The sequence below is a fragment of the Struthio camelus genome, chromosome 4, assembly GCF_040807025.1.
Source record: "Struthio camelus isolate bStrCam1 chromosome 4, bStrCam1.hap1, whole genome shotgun sequence".
Classification (NCBI taxonomy): domain Eukaryota; kingdom Metazoa; phylum Chordata; class Aves; order Struthioniformes; family Struthionidae; genus Struthio; species Struthio camelus.
Window position 1 is genome coordinate 27267876 of NC_090945.1, and position 18807 is coordinate 27286682.

Here is an 18807-nt window from a genome sequence, read left to right on the forward strand (position 1 = left end):
TGCATGCACACAAGCACTCTTTAACTCAGACAAGCATGCAGGTACCAATACACCCATCACTGGTTCTTCCCAAGAGACACTTCACATCTCTTGAGAAGTCCCTGCCTTCATGCTCCCTCTGAAGTCCCAATGACAGTAATATCTCTACCCCAAACTGCCAAAAAATTTTAATAGAGATAAAATCCTTCAGAAGCTGTCTCAAATCTATTTTATTTGCAAATCTTTTGGCTGCAGTATGGATGTGAAAGGAAGGCAAAATACATCTCACCGCAGCCTAGATGCACTCTCATTTTGGCTCCTCATTTGTGATTTGTTCCCAAAATGGACAGAGTATGAATGAGATTATAGCAGGGAGAGTAGATGAAAAGTGTTATCCCACAGATTTTACCATCCCAAAAGCTTACTTCACATGATATCCTAGCTGGAAGCACCAACGCTGATCGTCGATTAGTTTCTAATGTTTCAGAAACTACCCCTGTTTCCAAACAAAGATCTGTTTCTTCTGATGCTCCTCTGATACTTGACAAGTTAACATTGGTGTTATTCTGGTAACCTGAAATAAATAATATGGAATGAAGATATTGTTAATCATCCCCGATAAATAAAACATGGCAGTAAGGTGGTTTACAACATTAATTAGAGATTCACATGGCATTGGGAGACACATTAAGGGCAAAATTCTCTTTAATTCAAATGAGGCAAGGTTTTCCCCTCTAACGAAGAGCTTCCCTCTAAAGTTCTCATCCTGCAGTCTTTAGCTGTATGAATAGGCTGTGCTCATATGCTTAGTCTCATTGAAGTTAAAATAGACATGGGCCTTCTGACCAAAGTTTCTGTGACCAGTGATGTCACAGAGGTCAGCCAGTTTTGTAGTTTTGATACAACAAGCCTTTTTTCTGACAGCATAAACTAGGATAAACTGGGATTTTCAGTACTCTTGCTTTTCCCGTGCTTAAACATGGATATGCTACACTTCTGCAATTTGCAGCCCATTTGTCTACAGGAAGAATTTGTATGAGTGCAGTGATACTAGTGAACATATAACTATGATAATAGCCAGGGCATTTCCCTAACACAAAGACTCCATGGTATTTGCTTTCCTTCATGTACAAAAGATGAAGATGAAGAACTGAAGTTATACATTTTTTTGTAGGACATTCTATATTCTGGGTTTGGAAGCACTATGCCAATCAGATAGGTAGCTTGCAACTAGCTTCTTTTCTGTTCTACAGTACCAAGATAGGCCCAAGAGCCTATAGTGAATCCTTCACCAAATCACAGAATTTTAATGAGGAAATATAAAAGAACTGACAACCTCATCTGCAGAGCTCTGACTAAGGCTGTGTTTTAGAAAAGCTATTCTTCACACCTGCTACTTCTCAGCTGTATTATTACTACTCCTTTCCAGACATTCTACTGACTATTATCCTGTACAAAACATTCTTCCCACCGATCTCAGAGAACAGCTCTTCATCAAGCAGGATTATCCAGTATATTGCAGTCACCTAGTTAGATTAATGATATTATTCTAAGCAGCTCACAGAGTTGAAAAATCCACACTGGCTGATGAGAGAATATCCTGAGAGACATCAACAGTATCTTATATTACTGTAAATTATAGAACACTCACAGTCAATTACATTCAAGGACACAAATAACTTTCAGGCACATCTTTTCCTCTTAAATGGATGTAGAATATTAATATAAATTAATGATGGGAGGAATACCGAGCAGGAGCAATTTAGCTCTGCTCAGACCAAAATCATTTCGAGTTTTTCCCAAAAGCAACCAAGTGACTGAGGTACACAGACCACAAAGTGCTCCCGAATGGCACAGAACTTTTCCCATTGAGCATCAGTACTAGTAATTTACTATCATTTTCCCCACTTCTTGCTTGTCTTTATTACCCCAGCTATATCAGTTTGTCTAAAATTAATGTCCCTTCTCCTTATCCACCTTGCCTTGCTAAGGAAGGCATAGATTTTAATAATAAATGCACCTACTAAGTGAAGCTATACCAGGAAACGTAGCAGAGAAATTCGGGTATGCTGTGTCTGATATATATGCTTCTTTTCAGAGATGAGTTTTGATTGTTATAAAAGAAATAAATATCTCATTTGTCTATGCTTTGTAGAGGAAGCTAAAGGTTGATTGAACTTCTATGGTGGGTGGTTCAGTGCTCATCACCAGCTACTAAAATTTCCCCAGCCCGCTTCTGCTTATATCCTCATGACTTTGAGGCAAACTAAATGTGAAGTTAAGCTCTGAATTCAGTGTAGATTAGTAAAATTGCACTGGAACTATATGTAGCTCCTTTGCAGAGTTATACTTTGCAGAACTGACATAGTTTTTATTTGCTTTAATTTATTTTGAAAGTGAAAAAAACTAAACTGAATGAAGGTTACTTTGATTCTGAATGAGAGTCTACCCAGCTTAATGCAGTGTAACTAATCCAGCTCAAAAAAGTAAGTTCTCTGACTATCACTCTGTAGACTAGACCTTATTCAGCACTGCCCTTCAGAAGGAGTTTGAGAGGCCTGAACTCTTGCAGAAGAAAACTACTACAGCCTTGTGTAGGACAACATATGCCCACATGACGTATTTTAAGAATAGTCTGTGTTCATATTTTAAGTCACTCATAAATCTTATATTAAAGCACATGGAACTTATTTCAGAAGACAGCTCATACGAGGCGCATACTTGTTCTTCTGAAAAATTTCCTGCCACACTCTGAGCGTTGTGTGGACACATTCCAATCTATGTGAAATTCATGATAACTTTCTTTCTACAGTCTTCAATCTACATATCAAAAATGAAAGTAGTTGGTTCCACCTTTTAATATCTGCAATAATTCACCTACTGAGAAGGCCAGTGCCTTCACTGCCTAACTCTTTGATTTGAATTAGGGTGAAGTTTTTTTCCCCACATTAATTACATTTTAATATTTTTATTATGCATAGTGACATATAACTACAATAGCAGGACTTCAGTCCAGTCAGTAGTGGGATTACATTGCTTTAGAGTTTAGATAAATTGTTAAGAAACGTGGCTCTTATATCAAAGACTTTGGTATTTAAGAGAATGAGGGATTCCCCTGCTGACTGTGAAAACTGTTAGCAATTCATTAGCTAAAAATCATCAAGGAAGACCTCTTTCAGTATATGTCAGGTCCACATTATGTAAGTATAAATGAAAGAGAAGTACAGCAGTTTAAGACTAACAGGAATCTATATCATCACTACCACCTATTTAGTTGCTAAGCTCTAGAACCCCGTTTTCAGCATTCAAATTCCTACTAACAGTCTCAACAGTACTGACCCTAAAAACGGTGTGGAACACAAAACCACAAAATGAAGTGCTATTTGTAGATGCTGAACAAGCAATACACCAGCGATTAAGCAAACCTTAGCTTAGTGGCATTAGCTAAAACAATGTAGCTTCTAAGGGATTAATACCACCTAATGAGATTCTAGTAAGGTAGGTGGAGTATGCGTATGTAGATATGGTCTGTTACATCCCTGAGCTCTCTAAAGCATTTGTGTTTAATGTGGATATAAGGTGCTGACTGATGTACAAGTCTTTTGAAAACTTGAATTTTGGACATCTTCAGTACGAATCCTCTTTGCAGCTTTTGCAAGTGATGGCTAGGGAATGCCATTAATTACTAAGGCTTTCAGAAAAATAATCTTTTAACAAGAATTTACAGCTGCGCATATAGATCAGCTTAAACAAAACATAAAAGGAGCATTGTTACAATGTTGGAACCTCTAAGACAGAGGATTTATTACAGAGTATTTCTTGCTTAGTGAATGTATTCTGTTAAGCTTTTATATATAGCGACCTATCTGTGAGGTTCTTACAATGTGGCACTAACGATTAAAATAACGGATGACTAAAAATGTACTCTTTCTTGTAAGACTGAAGTATAAGAAATACTAACAATATCTAATGTTGCTTAGAAAGCACTATGAGCTAAAAAGAAAGAGAATCTATGATACTCTTCCCTGGAGTATTCAGGGTACTGCTGCTGGGAATTATAGTCTTTTATAGAGGGTAATAGTCTAACACATAGGCTGCTTTTTTTGGCTTGCTTTTTACCGATATCTATCACTGACCATCACATTGAAAGGACTGATCTTAAATTTAAGCTCATATTTATGTAATCAAATATTACATACATTTACTGTAACAGTAATTCATTTAATTGGGCACAGTACTGGTGTTTGCAATTTAACTTCAGTCTTCCTTCTTAATTCATAAAACTTAATACACCAATTTAGTATATTTTATACAAAACCTTTTGGAATACACTATCACTTTCAATTCCACATTTTTAACTGAATTCAGGAAATGACTTTGAAATTGCATTGCTCTGCATAAACTGACAAATTTTAATGAAGCCTTTCCAGTTTCTTGTGAATTCAACAATTAATGCCTCACCATGGCTTCTGAACCACTTTCATGTCACATCCAACCTCCTCCCAAAAAAGGAGTTCTAACTTTTCATATATGCTTTTAATTAGCGCTATTGCAGTCTACATGAGGATTATAAATTGTCTCAGTGTTTTGAACACTTGGTACTTGCTACATGTTTTGAATCAACAATGTATGTGACAGATTTGGGTTATTAAAAATAGCAGAAAACTTATGAAAGATAGACTTACATACTTTTATAAACCTACGAAAGATTTATATGTTTTCTAAGGCCACTCATGGAATGAGTTTCACAGCCGCTTTTACAAAGGCAAAATGCTTGCAGACAGTACTGAATTTCAGTTCTATCTTAAGCCTTACTAAAACAGTGCTAGCTGAGGAACTGAAACATACACTAGCAAACACGGTCCTCATATATCCCCTAGATCACACAGTGAGGACGATGACAAATAAGGGCAAGTCAGGTTAGGAATATGACAAGGAATGGAAAGGTGATTAAGCACATGTGGTCAACTTGCCATGTGAAAAAAAAAGTCATGGTGTTGTGGTGTCAAAGATTAAAACAAAGAGGCCACAGGGAAGGGCACTTAGATTCAGCAGACCATTTAGAGTGCATGACTGATCCCACCTAATACTCCCAAGCGCAAGTATGGGCAGAGGTAGTTCCACTACGTTTTGTGAGATATAACGGAAAATATGCTCGTGTGTGCTCGTGATCTGCTAATTGAGTTGTTTACTATTCAAAAGCTTAAAGTCAAACACATTCATGAATGGTGAGCAGAAGATGGAGACAATCTAGGCAAGTACAGCTGTACAGAAAAACAAGGTAACCCTCTATTATGTGGAGAAATCAGGAAAAAGGATTTATGCATATCATATTCTTCTTGCAATCCACGTTAAGTTCATGAGAGACAATTATGAAAGTTAATGCTCTTAAAGTACAGCTATTTCTAAAGGCTGTATGGCCGGAGCAGAAGGTGCAGCAGAGTGGGAATCAAAGATAACCTTACACTGCATAAATTGCTCCACAAATGACCTGAGAAAGGCTGTGAGAAACGTGGAGGAAGAAAACATCCACCACATCAGGCCTCATTCAGTAAGCCTGTTTCACGCAGCATGAACTTGAGGTTTATTCATTTATTCATTTTCTACCATAAGCCCTTGCTAAGATACAATTTCCAATCCCATCCCCTTCTCTGCTCTGCTGAAAAGGTTTTATTTTCCTGATGGTGAGAGGGGTCTTGGGAATTTAAAGGTTTCTAAAAATCACAGAAAGTGATTAAATACACACTCAAACATATAAACATCTGACTGAAATCTTAATTTCTTTCATTTGTTTTCTATCACGTATAAGTTTCAGACCAAGGGAAATGCATTCATTATTGCACTAGTGTTTGATTACGTTTCTCCCTATGCTGAATCATCTATCTTTTGCAAATATATTGACAATAATCTTTGTTTTCCTCAAAAATCATCTTCCATCCCAGTTTCTGCTTACATGGTTGAGCTCATCTGTCAAAAAAAAGCAGTTTTCTGTGAGTTAGCTATTTTGTCCATGTCTCCAAAGTGGCTCTGTTAGTTTATCTGTGGTGAGCAATTTTTCTTGCAAATAAGCATCAGCCTGACAGTTCCTTCAAAAGCTATGAAGACGAGTGTTTCCTTTTCAGAGTATTTGGAGTTGTTGTTTATGTTATTTTAGCAACTGATGGTGCTGCAATTTACATTCACATCTATTTCTCTACTGTAACAGAGTAATCCCTGGAATTCCCCCAAACCTATTGTTTTATGCCGTTACTATATACATATAGGCACATAATAAACTGTTTGTACCTACATTTGATTGCAAAGGTGCATACCCACCTATTCTTACAATGATCAGGTATGTTTGTACATAACAGCTTATCACTCTCTTTATAGCCTAATGGAGCCATCATAAAACCATCTAAAGGCAATATAAAAGTCTTATTATGTGTATCCAAATTGGATCTGATAGTATAAACAAAAAATCCTGCCTTCAAAAAAGCAATTAACCATGCACTTATCAATAATCTTTAAGAAAAACTTTATATGAACTTACAGATTTTATATATATATATATATATATATATACATATATATATATATACACATACACACACTTTCCTATGATTTTAACTGTATATTCAGAGACAATTTAAGGCTACGACAATTAATCAGTACCTAATTGGACTATGGCTTGAAAGAAAGATTTGCCTTAAACACAACCAGTATTTCAGCTTGGATGCATACATTAAAATTAGAAGTTTATTGAGACAGACTCTATATCTTACTACACAACAATTCTCATTACTTATTATTTTTATCGCAGTTATATCTAGGATTTCCATGCAGAGCAGTACAACTAATATGACCAGTCTGCTGAGCATTAGACACATAGTTAGATTATCCCAAAGAGTTTCTAAACTATTAGGTGCACCAGTTGGTTTGGAAATAATAAATACCTGCCTGAGGTCATTTACATGCTAAGCATAACTGTTAATGAAGCCAAAGACTCCTATCTCCCATTTTCTACATTCTACATACTTCCAGCCCGCCTGCTTTCTAGAGGGAGGCAAACTGAAGGCTGACTGTCTGTGTGAACTGACAGTTCTCAGATAATTTAAGTCTCACATTTTATTAAAGAACTCATCTTTCCACTTCAAGTTAATGGAGTTCTACCAAAGTGAGAACGCTTTCGGATTTTTGTTCCAGGTCTCTGTGGTACCAATGACAGTTGTGGATACAGATAACTATACCATTGAAAGAAGACCTACCAATACAAACATTTGTTTTGGGACACTTAGCAGTTGTGGAAGTTCAGGCAAAAATTGAAGAACGTGGAAGCCTTCTGAAAAGGGTCTTCTAGCAGGGTACATGGAGGACTGCATACACATATCTCACCTCTTTTTCACTGAAGAATTGTACAGCACCAAACATTGCCTCAAAACTAAGAGACATGATGTCGCAACAAGAACAGAGACAAGTTGTCCTCCAGCTGCTGACTCGGATTACCACTGCAGAAGAAAAGGTAATAGAAGCCTCCAATGCTGGGGAGAAAATCTTCTCCAAAACTCGTCTGTCTCATAAGAGGGTCCCACACCTTCTTTATTATTTCCAAAGGGGCTAGCTTTACCTGCCTAGGGGCCATATTATCACTAAACTACAAGCCAAGCCTCATATAAACAGCCTGGCCCAAACTGCACACTGTGCTTGGATGCAAAAGTGGCACATGACTGCATTTTGAATTACACAGGTGAAAAAAATACAGCTAGATGGGGATGTTTCAAAATCAAATCGTACTTCAGGGAAGCACATCTTGCAAGAAATTGGAGGCCAAATGGGAGTTTAAGTTTTTACAGATCACTCTCAAGGAACTATTAGTAAGTAGCCAAATTTTTCCCATATGACCATGTCTGAAGCTATTCTATTGATGAATATTCTTCTCTACAGCCTTTCAAGTTCTAGAAATGACATGGCTGGAAAGGCATGAAGTTTAACATAACTGGAGAGTCCTTTAACAACTGCATTGGGAAGGGTGGGGGCAGAGACAGTGGTAGGTGGTATCCTCAGCTTCACGCAATTCAAAATATAGGATATATATAATTAAGGGAATCCAAACCTTTACTGACACAAGAAGATGTGCTCCACATCATAGCATCCTTTAAATCAATCTGGTAACTGAAGCTGGCTTGGCTGTGGCAGCTCACTTATCAAATAGCATATCTTGCTCTGAGCATGACAGCAGAGGCTGAATACCCGCACAGGGGTCTTATCAGTCCCTGGATGAAATTTATGATGCTGTTCTTGACCTGTAGAGCTCTAAATTATATGGGTCTTGCCTATCTAGGAGACCATGTAGCTCCTTATCCCATGCTGCCACAGCTACTGTCAGCAGAAAGACTCAATCCAGACATACTTGTTATTAAAAAAGAAAAAAAAAAGTGAGTTGTCAGCAAGGTTGACTCACTAGGGGACAGGCTGCTTTGCAATTTACTTCCACCTTTTGTTTGAAATAGCTAAAATCTATTGACCTTTAGGGCAGGCTAAAAGGCAAACTACTTTCTCAGGAACGCAATAAGGACTGCTACTTTTAGATGTATCTGAAAACTGTGCTTGGTTTCTAACATTTGGTTATTTTCTTTTTTTAAGGTTATGAACATGAAAGTAATTCTGAGGTCTATCTTTAAGACACTGTCCTTTAATCCAACATCTAGACCCCAGAATAGGCATGTTTTGTAAAAATAGGATTATAAATAGTGTTATAAGAATGAACAGTGGAGCAGAGGTTCTCTGGTAGCTATTCTTTATTTCCAGAAGCGATGCCACCTATTTCATTACAATGTGCTGGCCTTCCCCCAGTTTAGAATGAGGCAGGAAACAGGCACAGTATGCACATACAAGCTAGTTTCACAAGACCTCTGAGCAGGATCAAAAGATGTCTGCTGTTAAATTAATAGGCAGGCAACTACTATATATTAACATCATCGTGTTGTGCCCAGCTTGCCTGCCCCTAATTGATTCAGTTAATTAGAGCCTGGATATGAGCCTTAATCGCAAATGTTAAAGAAGACAAAGCTATACTACCGAACGGAAATAGTTTGTCTGATGACACCTAATGGGTATTTTAATTTGAGGTTAGATAGAGTTTGCAGGCAAAATAATGAAAAATAATTCAACAATAAGGCATTCACATTTTTAGCTATGTGATTATAAGGCTGCAAAGCTGTATATCCAGATCCTAGTCAGATTGCTTCACTTTTCCAACCTTAGTACAAATTATAAATAATGCTTCTTTGGGGAGCAGAAAACTTCCTGAGGAACCACAAGCGAACTTCTCAAAATACATCTCTCTTGTAATAAAAAATAAGTCTACTTTTCTAATACAGAAATAAACTTGAAATAAAGTAAACACATAAGAACATTTGTGAATAGCTACAAGAACTGACTTGTTTAGTTACCACCTACAGGAATGAGTCCTCATAAATTTGCATTATGGTGATTAGCATTCCACAACTGGATCTTTTCATCAATTCACAGGTACTAGCAAATCAATTGTTTTCACATCTGCTTGTAGCTCATATTTCCCCAAAGGGTCTCACGTATCATATTGTTTTTCCATTTTCCAGTGTACTCTGACCTTTTCCCTCAGGGCCTTGCACAATTCACTTTAGTCAATCACTTCTTATTGATTGTTAGTGCTTGCTCATTCCTCATCTATCTTTGTGTTATTGGATATATTGTTTGGGGTTGGGTTTTGGTTTTTTTTCCCCTCATTTGTCTTGTCAGCCACTTGCTGCTCTTTCCACCCTTGCTGCTTTAGATTTCTCATTTAGGCTTTATACTTCTGATCTGTTCAATTTCACTCCAGTTGAAGTCTAAATTCCATCTTCGCTCGGCTTGTCCCTTCTTTTATACAATATCTGTACATCCAAAACAGACACTCAGCATGGCAATCTCCACTTAAGGCCCTATCCAAAATGCTGTTGTTTTGTGAGTTTATAGGGTTCTAGCAAAAATCCTTCCTTGGTTTGTAATTTCTCCTGTGATACTGACACTTCTGCTTTGTGCCATATATGCAATTTAGCACTGTATACACTCTCCTTTTATTAGATAGAAGAAAATACTGGATACATTTTTCAAAATTCATCCAAAGCCAAACTCATCTGGTTAGCCTGAAGATTCACCTATTTTCCACGAGGTACAAACACTGTTTCATTTGCAGCCGCTATCTTACCTTTCTTGGCTTCTAAAAGGATGACTTAATGCATCTCGGAAATTACAACCATTTCAATTCTTGGGGTACTGTCCCCTCCAAAGGTTTTTAGTGGTAATTGGATTATTCTAGGATTATTCACAGAATCACAGAATGGCTGAGGTTGGAAGGGACCTCTGGAGATCACCTAGTCCAACCTCCCTGCTCAAGTAGGGACCTCTAGAGCATATTGCCCAGGATCACATCCAGGCGGGTTTTGAATATCTCCAGCGAAGGAGACTCCACTACCTCTCTGGGCAACCTGTGCCGGTGCTCTGCCACCCTCACAGTGAAGAAGTTTTTTCTCAGGTTCAGATGGAACTGCCTGTGGTTCTGTTTGTGCCCGTTGCCTCTCGTCCTGTCGCTGGGCACCACGGAGAAGAGACTGGCCCCATCCTCTCCACACCCCCCATTCAGATACTTGTACACGTTGATGAGATCGCCTCTCAGTCTTCTCTTCTCCAGGCTACACAGGCCCAGCTCTCGCAGCCTTTCCTCATAGGAGAGATGCTCCAGTCCCCTCCTCATCTTTGGAGCCCTCCGCTGGACTCTCTCCAGGAGTGCCACGTCTCTCTTGTACTGGGGAGCCCAGAACTGGACACAGTGCTCCAGGTGAGGCCTCCCCAGGGCTGAGGAGAGGGGCAGGATCACCTCCCTCCACCTGCTGGCAACACTCTGCCTAATGCACCCCAGCATACCCTTGGCCTTCTTGGCCACAAGGGCACATTGGCTGGCTCCTGCTTAACTTGCTGTCCACCAGCACTCCCAGGTCCTTCTCGGCAGAGCTGCTCTCCAGCAGGTCAACCCCCAGCCTGGACTGGTGCCTGGGGTTATTCCTCCCTAGGTGCAGGCCCTTGCACTTGCCTTTGTGGAACTTCAGGAGGTTCCCCTCGGCCCAGCTCTCCAGCCTGTCCAGGTCCCTCTGAATGGCAGCACGGCCTTCTGGTGTGTCAGCCACTCCCCCCAGCTTAGTATCATCAGCAAACTTGCTGAGGGTGCACTCTGTCCCTTCCTCCAGGTCACTGATGAATGCATTGAACAAGACTGGACCCAGGACTGACCCCTGGGGGACACCGCTAGCTACAGGCCTCCAACTTGACTCTGCGCCATTCACCACAACCCTCTGAGCTCGGCCATCCAGCCAGTTCTCAATCCACCTCACTGTCCACTCACGCAACCCACACTTCCCGAGTTTACCTAGGAGGATGTGATGGGAGACAGTGTCCAAAGCCTTGCTGAAGTCCAGGCGGACAACATCCACTGCTCTGCCCTCATCTACCCAGCCAGTCGTTCCATCAGAGAAGGCTGTCAGATTGGTCAAGCATGATTTCCCTTTGGTGAATCCATGCTGACTCCTCCTGATCACCCTCTTGTCCTCCAGATGCTTAGTGATGACCTCCAGGAGGAGCTGTTCCATCACCTTTCCCGGGATGGAGGTGAGGCTGACAGGCCTGTAGTTTCCTGGCTCCTCCTTCTAGTCCTTCTTGAAGACTGGGGTGAGGTTTGCTTTCTTCCAGTCCTCAGGCACCTCTCCTGTTCTCCTTGACCTTTCAGAGATGATGGAGAGTGGCCTAGCAATAACACCTGCCAGCTCTCTCAGCACTCGTGGATGTATCCCATTCTACAGCGTTACACCACCACAGAAGAAATCTTGACCTCTTATTTCCTTACAGTCTGTCAGGAATCAGTCTTCTCCTCACATGTAAGAGATTGCTACGGGAAATCCCTTTTCTCTAGTTAGCCCTGTCACTCATTACGGAAGCTGAGAATCTCTTTGGTCCTCTTAGCCATTCCTGGACATCATTAGCCAGTAGAGGCTACAATTGTGATTACATAGTATCTACTTGAAATGCCCTACGGCTACTCAGCCACCAGCAGGAGGAAGGTTGTATTAGGAATGCAAAAATTGCATGACACTGACTTTACTGGCATGGTACATCAGTCTCCTAAGTGGTGAGAATGAAGGTGAGTTTACAGTGGAAAGGACAGATTTTCAGACCTCTCCTTCTCGAGTGCTTCAACATAACCAGTGCTATCAAGATGACTCCTAAAACCCAACTTAGAAATGTGGTCCAAAAGGCAACTCCAGCAAAGTTCAAGTGAAATTTTCTCTTTCAATGCAATACTTTCTTAGTTAGAAAATCATAGATTCATTTTATACTAACATCAGCCATTCAGCTGCTCTTCAAGTCACCATACAAAAGGAGAGAGGGATTCATACGAACAAAGAGTCAGTTTTTAAAGGGGGATTAACTTGGGGAACATCTCATCTCTCACCTCCTCTTTCTTTTCTTGGGCTTCTCTGTTTTCCGTAATCATTCCTTCTTTTACTATCTCTTTTATGGACATCATGATCATGAATGAGAGGAACAGTGATGTCAGCTTTTTGTGCAAATAGAGAATGAGCCAGAAATGAACAAAACCCTCCTTTATACTAGCAGACTTGTTGAAGGCACTGAACCATGGCACATTCAACACAGGACTGAGAGACACATCCTTGGAAACCTTGACAAAAGTTCTGCGGGGATAAAATAGTGCAGCTTTACAGGAGCTTTCTGCTTGAGATCACATTGGTAAGCCTGAGATGCTAAGAAGGTCATAAACAGTCTCGGCTGGGAATGAGGGAGGACTAACAGGAAAAGATTTAGTAGAGTTGTTGCTGCTTAGTACCCACTTCCACACCATACACATTTCAGAGGGGCTTAGTTCTAGTCTGGGCCTGTGGACTGCACACCTATTAGTGTTTGAAGTGAATCCAGCGAGCTCCTTGAACATGCTTGCCATTTTAGTTTCATATGAGAAGAATCCAATCCATATTCCATAATTCCAAGACTGTTCCGCGTTGTGAATAAAAGCATGGTAAGTGGGAATGATTTGGATAGTTCCTTCAAAAGTACAAAGGTTGATGCCTCTATCTTGACAATAACTCAAGTTAAAATTCTAAACGCCATGCACCACTGACATGTATATTGAATACGTCTCAGTAAAGAAGAGCCAATGAGCTTGCAGCATCCTTTTGCTTTAACACCTAGCCAGTAAAACACGAGGCTACTGGCTCTGCAGCCAAAGTCCAGCAGCGCAAAACTGATAAGCCAAGAATTCCCCAAGAACACTTAGTCAGTCTCAAAGTCTTCTTCATCAGTCAGCAAACTGGTGGTGTTGGGCCAGTGACTTCACAAAGGTGCCTAACTTTGGGTCAGCCTAGAGTTGTTTCAGTTAGAATTAGGGATATGAAACATGTTATGTGGCTCTTTGCTAAAAACAAATGGAGATTTTGTCCTTCCCTTTTCCCTAATGTGACTCCTCATGGGCTTTCACAAATGTAAATAACCCAGAATGACAAATGCCGACAGGAGCTGAAGTCTGGATGTAGGGCTTCTCCCAGCCAAACTCTGGCTGCTTCTGAGTGATGCTGCAAAATGTAATGCAAGTAGGATTTTTCTACCTGAAATCTCATATCAGCGCCCTTTCTACTACAAGTATGATGGGAACAGAAAAAGAAAGCTTTCCATGTCTTCCTTTTTCTGTACTCTGAAATTCAAGGAAAAAGGAAATGTCCCTGTCAGAGCTCTTCCCTTTTTTGCACTCCTCACAAGAACACGTGGGTTGTGGATGCGTGGGTGGATGTTTGAGAACAAGGCATGTTCCTCTACACAGCTAAGGTAAGGTTAGTTTATTGCCTTTCATGTCTGACAAGATGTAAGAAAACAAATTTAATTTTCTGAAGAGTACTGGCTTTATTCTAGTAAATGCAAGGGAAATTCAAACTCACCATCTGTAAGAACTGCCTCATATACATAAGACAGGGAGTCTTCAAAGTTTTCATTCTGTGGTTTACCTAGGAAAAAAGAATAATTCTTTAATGGGTATCTCCTTGGAAATAACTTTCAATGGTTATCAACTCTGATAATAGTGACCATCACTATCCTACTAGAATATTTCTCAGAATCTTCAGTTTGCTCTTAGGAAGATCTCAACATCAGAAATCAAACTAAAAAAAAAAATCTAAAATCTAAGATTCGGCAAAGTAGAGTGGAGTTAAGAAAACAAATGAACAAACAACCCAGTACCTCAGAAATAAGGAAATATCTGGACACCCATTTTCATTGTTTTAAATGAGATTCTGGATAATATTTTAGACATAAGACAAAGCTGTTTTAAAGATATAGTTTCACAGATTAAAAAAAAAAAAAAGGGGAGGGGGGGACGAGGGGGCATGGAGAGGGATAAGACTACTCCTTTTCAGTAAAGTTAACTGCAACTAATCTTGCCAATTTACTACAGCAGATAAGAAATGTAGGCTTGAGCCTGTGAGAAAGTTTCCCTGAAGGTCAACATAGCAGACAAAGAGAGAGAAGTTGGGCAAAAGAAAAGAGAATAGGACCACATGTAAGAACGTGAGAAACTGAAAATGGATGAGACTGGGCTTTGGAAGACAGAACAGCTGTGCAGGACTGTGTTCCACAATACAATAAATCTGTCCGCAGTGTTCCTATTCCTGAATCAAAAATGCCATGACCACATTATGCAAAGTGCTGGTCAAATACTGAAAAAACCTTCTGTCAATTCAGATTTGTTCAGAAGATTTTGATGGGCTAGTAAGCACCAGGAGACTTTCTATCCACATCTGGTAACAATAGCATGAGAGAGAGAAGGCCTGCTCGGTCTCCATACTGTGAGATCCAGCAAACTCAGCAGAAATCCTACTCTACAGCATTTGCAGAATCCCGACCAGGATCGTATGTATGACGCTGAATGCTCTAGAATTGAATGACACAGGATTAAGACTTAACAGTAAGAGTAACTGGGTAAAGAGACGAAGGGTGGGGTGAGAAGCCTGAGGAGAGGAACCTGAGAAAATGACTGCTTTACAGTGACCTTAGTAAGGCTGCATAAAACCAAACACTCAAAAATTACTTTTCTCCTTTTGAGTAAATTGTGTACTATCCACAGTACAGATCCAGTTCAAAGAAACAGTCAACAAGATAGACCCTACTCTGGTACCGACTTGTGGTTTTGTACTAAAAGAAGCTGCTGTCTACCATATTCTGACCCATTTATTCTTTTAACAACAGGGGTTCAGTGAATGAGAAGGGGATTCCAGAGACAGAAAGGGCAGCGATATTCGCTGACTGCTGCTCTGGAGAATTTGTCATTCTCTGTTCCCATCCTGGAATTTCTAGGCAACCTGCTGGCAAGCCTTTTAAAACATGCTTTTCAGAAGTGCTCCTTAGTTGGGTATTGCATTTTCTGTGAACGACCAGCTTAAGACTTCACAGCTAACCTGCACACATCTGACCAGTCACAACTGCAACTGAAATTAACGGGAGTTTGGATACGGACATAAAAAGTACTATATACTGGTAAGTGTTCTGAAAAGTCATGCTTCAAAGTGGTAGTAGAAGTAATAGAAATGCTTCACCTTAATCTTCCTAAGTACTAATACATAAAATGGTGATCAAATCAACTAATGTTTGGATAGCACTTGGATATTACCGAAGTGAGTTATACAGAAAAATACATTAGGAAATTAATAATTGTTTTCTCAACAGGAATTGAATGGCATTCAATATATAATTAATGTGACCACAAACTCAAACACAAAACAAAGTATCATATAACTGCTAATTAACTGAGTACTACTTATCCTGTGTACTAATGAGGCCAGGTTCTTGGGCAGAGGGGGGAAGGATGCACTCACATAATTAAAGGCAATCAATGCATATGAACAAGGGGCCTAATTAAATCCTAATAGGCTACTTTATATCTGTTACTTTCTTACTTTTACTTTATATCTGTTACTTTCTTACTTTTGAACACTTAATTTTGTAATTTTATTAACATTTTCTGGACCAAACTCTGTCCTCAGAGCCATTTACATAAGTACAGAGAAATCCCATCAAGATCAAAATCTGATTTTATACAAAAAAGTTGGGTTTTTTGCTATCCTAATACTGATTTTCTTCAATATGAATTTAAATAAGTATTCCAATTCTTTTATGCAGAGATGGGTATTACAATTCTTTTCTTTAGGAAAACATAATGACCCTTGCTTTATCTCATTTCTAAGAGGCTGACTCTGGGTTAGCAGAAATACATCATGGTCAAATTACAAATATCACTTGTGTTACAGTAACACTTGTGTACCAAAGCATATACAAAGAATGCACTTCCAGAGGATTCTATAGATGCCTTGCAATAATAATTTTTCAACAATTATCATAGTTAACCATAATATAAAACCAGACAAGAGTCTGTAAGTAATACCTTATATGAAGGACATGTATGACTGCAGATTCACATAGCCATTTTATAGCTCTAGCTCCAAAATACCTGCTGGAAATCTAAACTTCAGTTATTTATGGGCCTTACAACTGCAAATAAATACTGACTGATGACTGTAAACAAGACAACTTTGATAATGCCCACTTGCAACCTTGAAAAAATAGAGTAATGGCAATAAAACCAGTCATTCTTTTTGAAAATAAGTATAAGCTACATAAACAACACTAAAAATCACTGCACATTAATCAAACATCAGTCCTACAGCATGTACTAATTTTACCTTCTATTCATTTGACTTATAGCATTAATAAAGCTCGTTAGAAACTTGTCCTAAATGCCATTAAAAGACATTCACTTTTAAGATGTCAGGGCATTCACTTTTCCAGGTGTAAGCAATTTTCATCCAATTAGTGTCTTAAAAAAAAAAAAAAGAGAGAGATAAACATCACATACATGATGCATACTTCAATATGCAGGAGTACAGATCACCATGACTGGCTAGACAGATAAAAATATGAAATGTTAAAAAATCCAATCACATGATGAAAAGTCTTCTCTGGATTTTGTGGATTAAGAAAAGAAGAGAGAAATTAAGCTGTTTAACTAGCAGGAGATGGCACTCTCAAGAGCCTACCTATGGTTGCCACCTCCAGGCTGCCAGTTTAGTTTCACTTCTGGTTAGAAATACCCAGGATCAGGTGCCATATGAAAGAAGCTTGCAACACTAATCACATTTTTTCATTGACAGCTGTCCTCATTACAAAGAAAATTCTGCCACTGCATTGGTGCCCTTGCAATCAGTACGTGTGGAGATGGAGAAACACAACATGTCAGGAAGACTGCTTAATCCGGAAATCATATCGAAGTCTCTGCAAAGCAGTTCAGACGCTCATTGGCAGGGCAAAATGGGAAAAAGAACTAACCTATAGTATACTTCAGCTATCCAAAAGCCCCTTTTGCTAGTGATTAAAACCAAAACAATCTGGATGAATTTATAAGGAAGTTTAATCGCCATTTGAGATGCTCCTCTGTGAGCAGATGACTTTACTGTCTTAAAGCACCAACAGCAATAACCACTGTCCAAATCTAAATGTGTTGAGTGGAGAGGAGAAGGACACAATTGCGCCTCATCCACTGTACCCACCCTCTGCTAGCAGTGAGTAAGGCCAGAACCACCTTCTCACTTCTCTCTATTTACTCTACCTCATGTGTTCGCATGAAAAATACAAACTAGGCTTTAGTTCAACATTCTAAAAGGAAAAACTGCACACGTATCTCATCATATTCAGTATTAATGAAAAACATACAAAAAATCTGCAGCATTTTCTGTCTCCTCTTGACCTCTGGTTCTTTTTTAGCGCTTTGCCTTCATTTCTTTGCAGCCTCCAAGTTATTGTCAAAACTGAGGTGAAATATTTGCACATTGAAGCCAGTGGGCAAGTTCTCACTTAAATCAGGCTTTTCGCTCATTAGCACAAGTCCTGCTGACAGTGTAAGAAAATTCTTATTTTCATTACTTACTAACATTTGAGTATCAGTGCAAAAGAGGATTTTACAGGAGAATAAATGAAACAGTGGATCCAAAATGTGAAGTATTATTTTGTTATTCAAACATTATACCCAAATTCATCCCTGGTATAATACCAACATCAACACCAATGTGCCAGAAACGTATCAGAAAAGTCAGGAAACTGATACCATAAAGGTTTATGGTAAGAATACATTGGTTCATTTCTCTTTTCTGTGACCTGCACAATGGCAGTCATATTTGAAGCGGGCTAAGGACTTATTACATATGTTAAGCCCCATTTTAAACTCTCAGTTTATTGGTCCTATATGTACTAATTAAGGGACAAATACAAAATGCTGGTATCTCATTACTCCAGAGCTATGCCTTACTAGTAGTCGCAAAACCACCTTTTCTTAAAGATCACTCTTTTCGGTGGTTAAAATTGTGTGCTGGCATACTGAATACTTTTTAGTTATCAGAAATTAATGGCATATTGTTGTCTCAGGCAAAAGATTCGTATTCCTTCTGAGAATCCTTCCTGGGTTGTCAAGGACTGTGGATGCAGTTTTCTGTTTGTGTTATCTTACTTAATGTACCTATTTCCAGTTTTCAATATAATAGCAGATATTTGTTGAGCAGTTCTTAGCTGCCCATTTTTATAGCAGTAGATTCTCTTCATGTCATGGCAAAAAGATCCTGCCATTTTTTAGAGACGAGGTCAGAGGTAGAAGTGACAGGAATTCTTAATTTTTCTGTGAGCTGTGCAAACACAAATCAAACCTAACAAAACACTAAGCAGACTAACGGA

The 18807-nt window shown here is 39.2% G+C and overlaps 1 protein-coding gene and 1 long non-coding RNA gene across 9 annotated transcripts in view; one reads left to right on the top strand and one right to left on the bottom strand.

Moving 5' to 3' along the window:
* The window catches only part of BANK1 (B cell scaffold protein with ankyrin repeats 1), a 160410-nt gene that overhangs the window by 115436 nt on the left and 26167 nt on the right, over window positions 1-18807 (bottom strand). For all 8 annotated transcript variants that reach the window (XM_068942003.1, XM_068942001.1, XM_068941997.1 and 5 more), the window contains 2 exons: window positions 13977-14042; window positions 405-553 (listed from right to left, as the gene is read on the bottom strand). In XM_068942003.1, the coding sequence (XP_068798104.1) occupies window positions 405-553; window positions 13977-14042 (215 nt within the window). The remainder of the gene's footprint in view (window positions 1-404; window positions 554-13976; window positions 14043-18807) is intronic.
* On the top strand, window positions 13797-17940 carry LOC138067167 (uncharacterized). The gene is made up of 3 exons (XR_011140908.1): window positions 13797-13866; window positions 15280-15567; window positions 17238-17940. It is a non-coding gene; the product is annotated as an uncharacterized lncRNA (long non-coding RNA).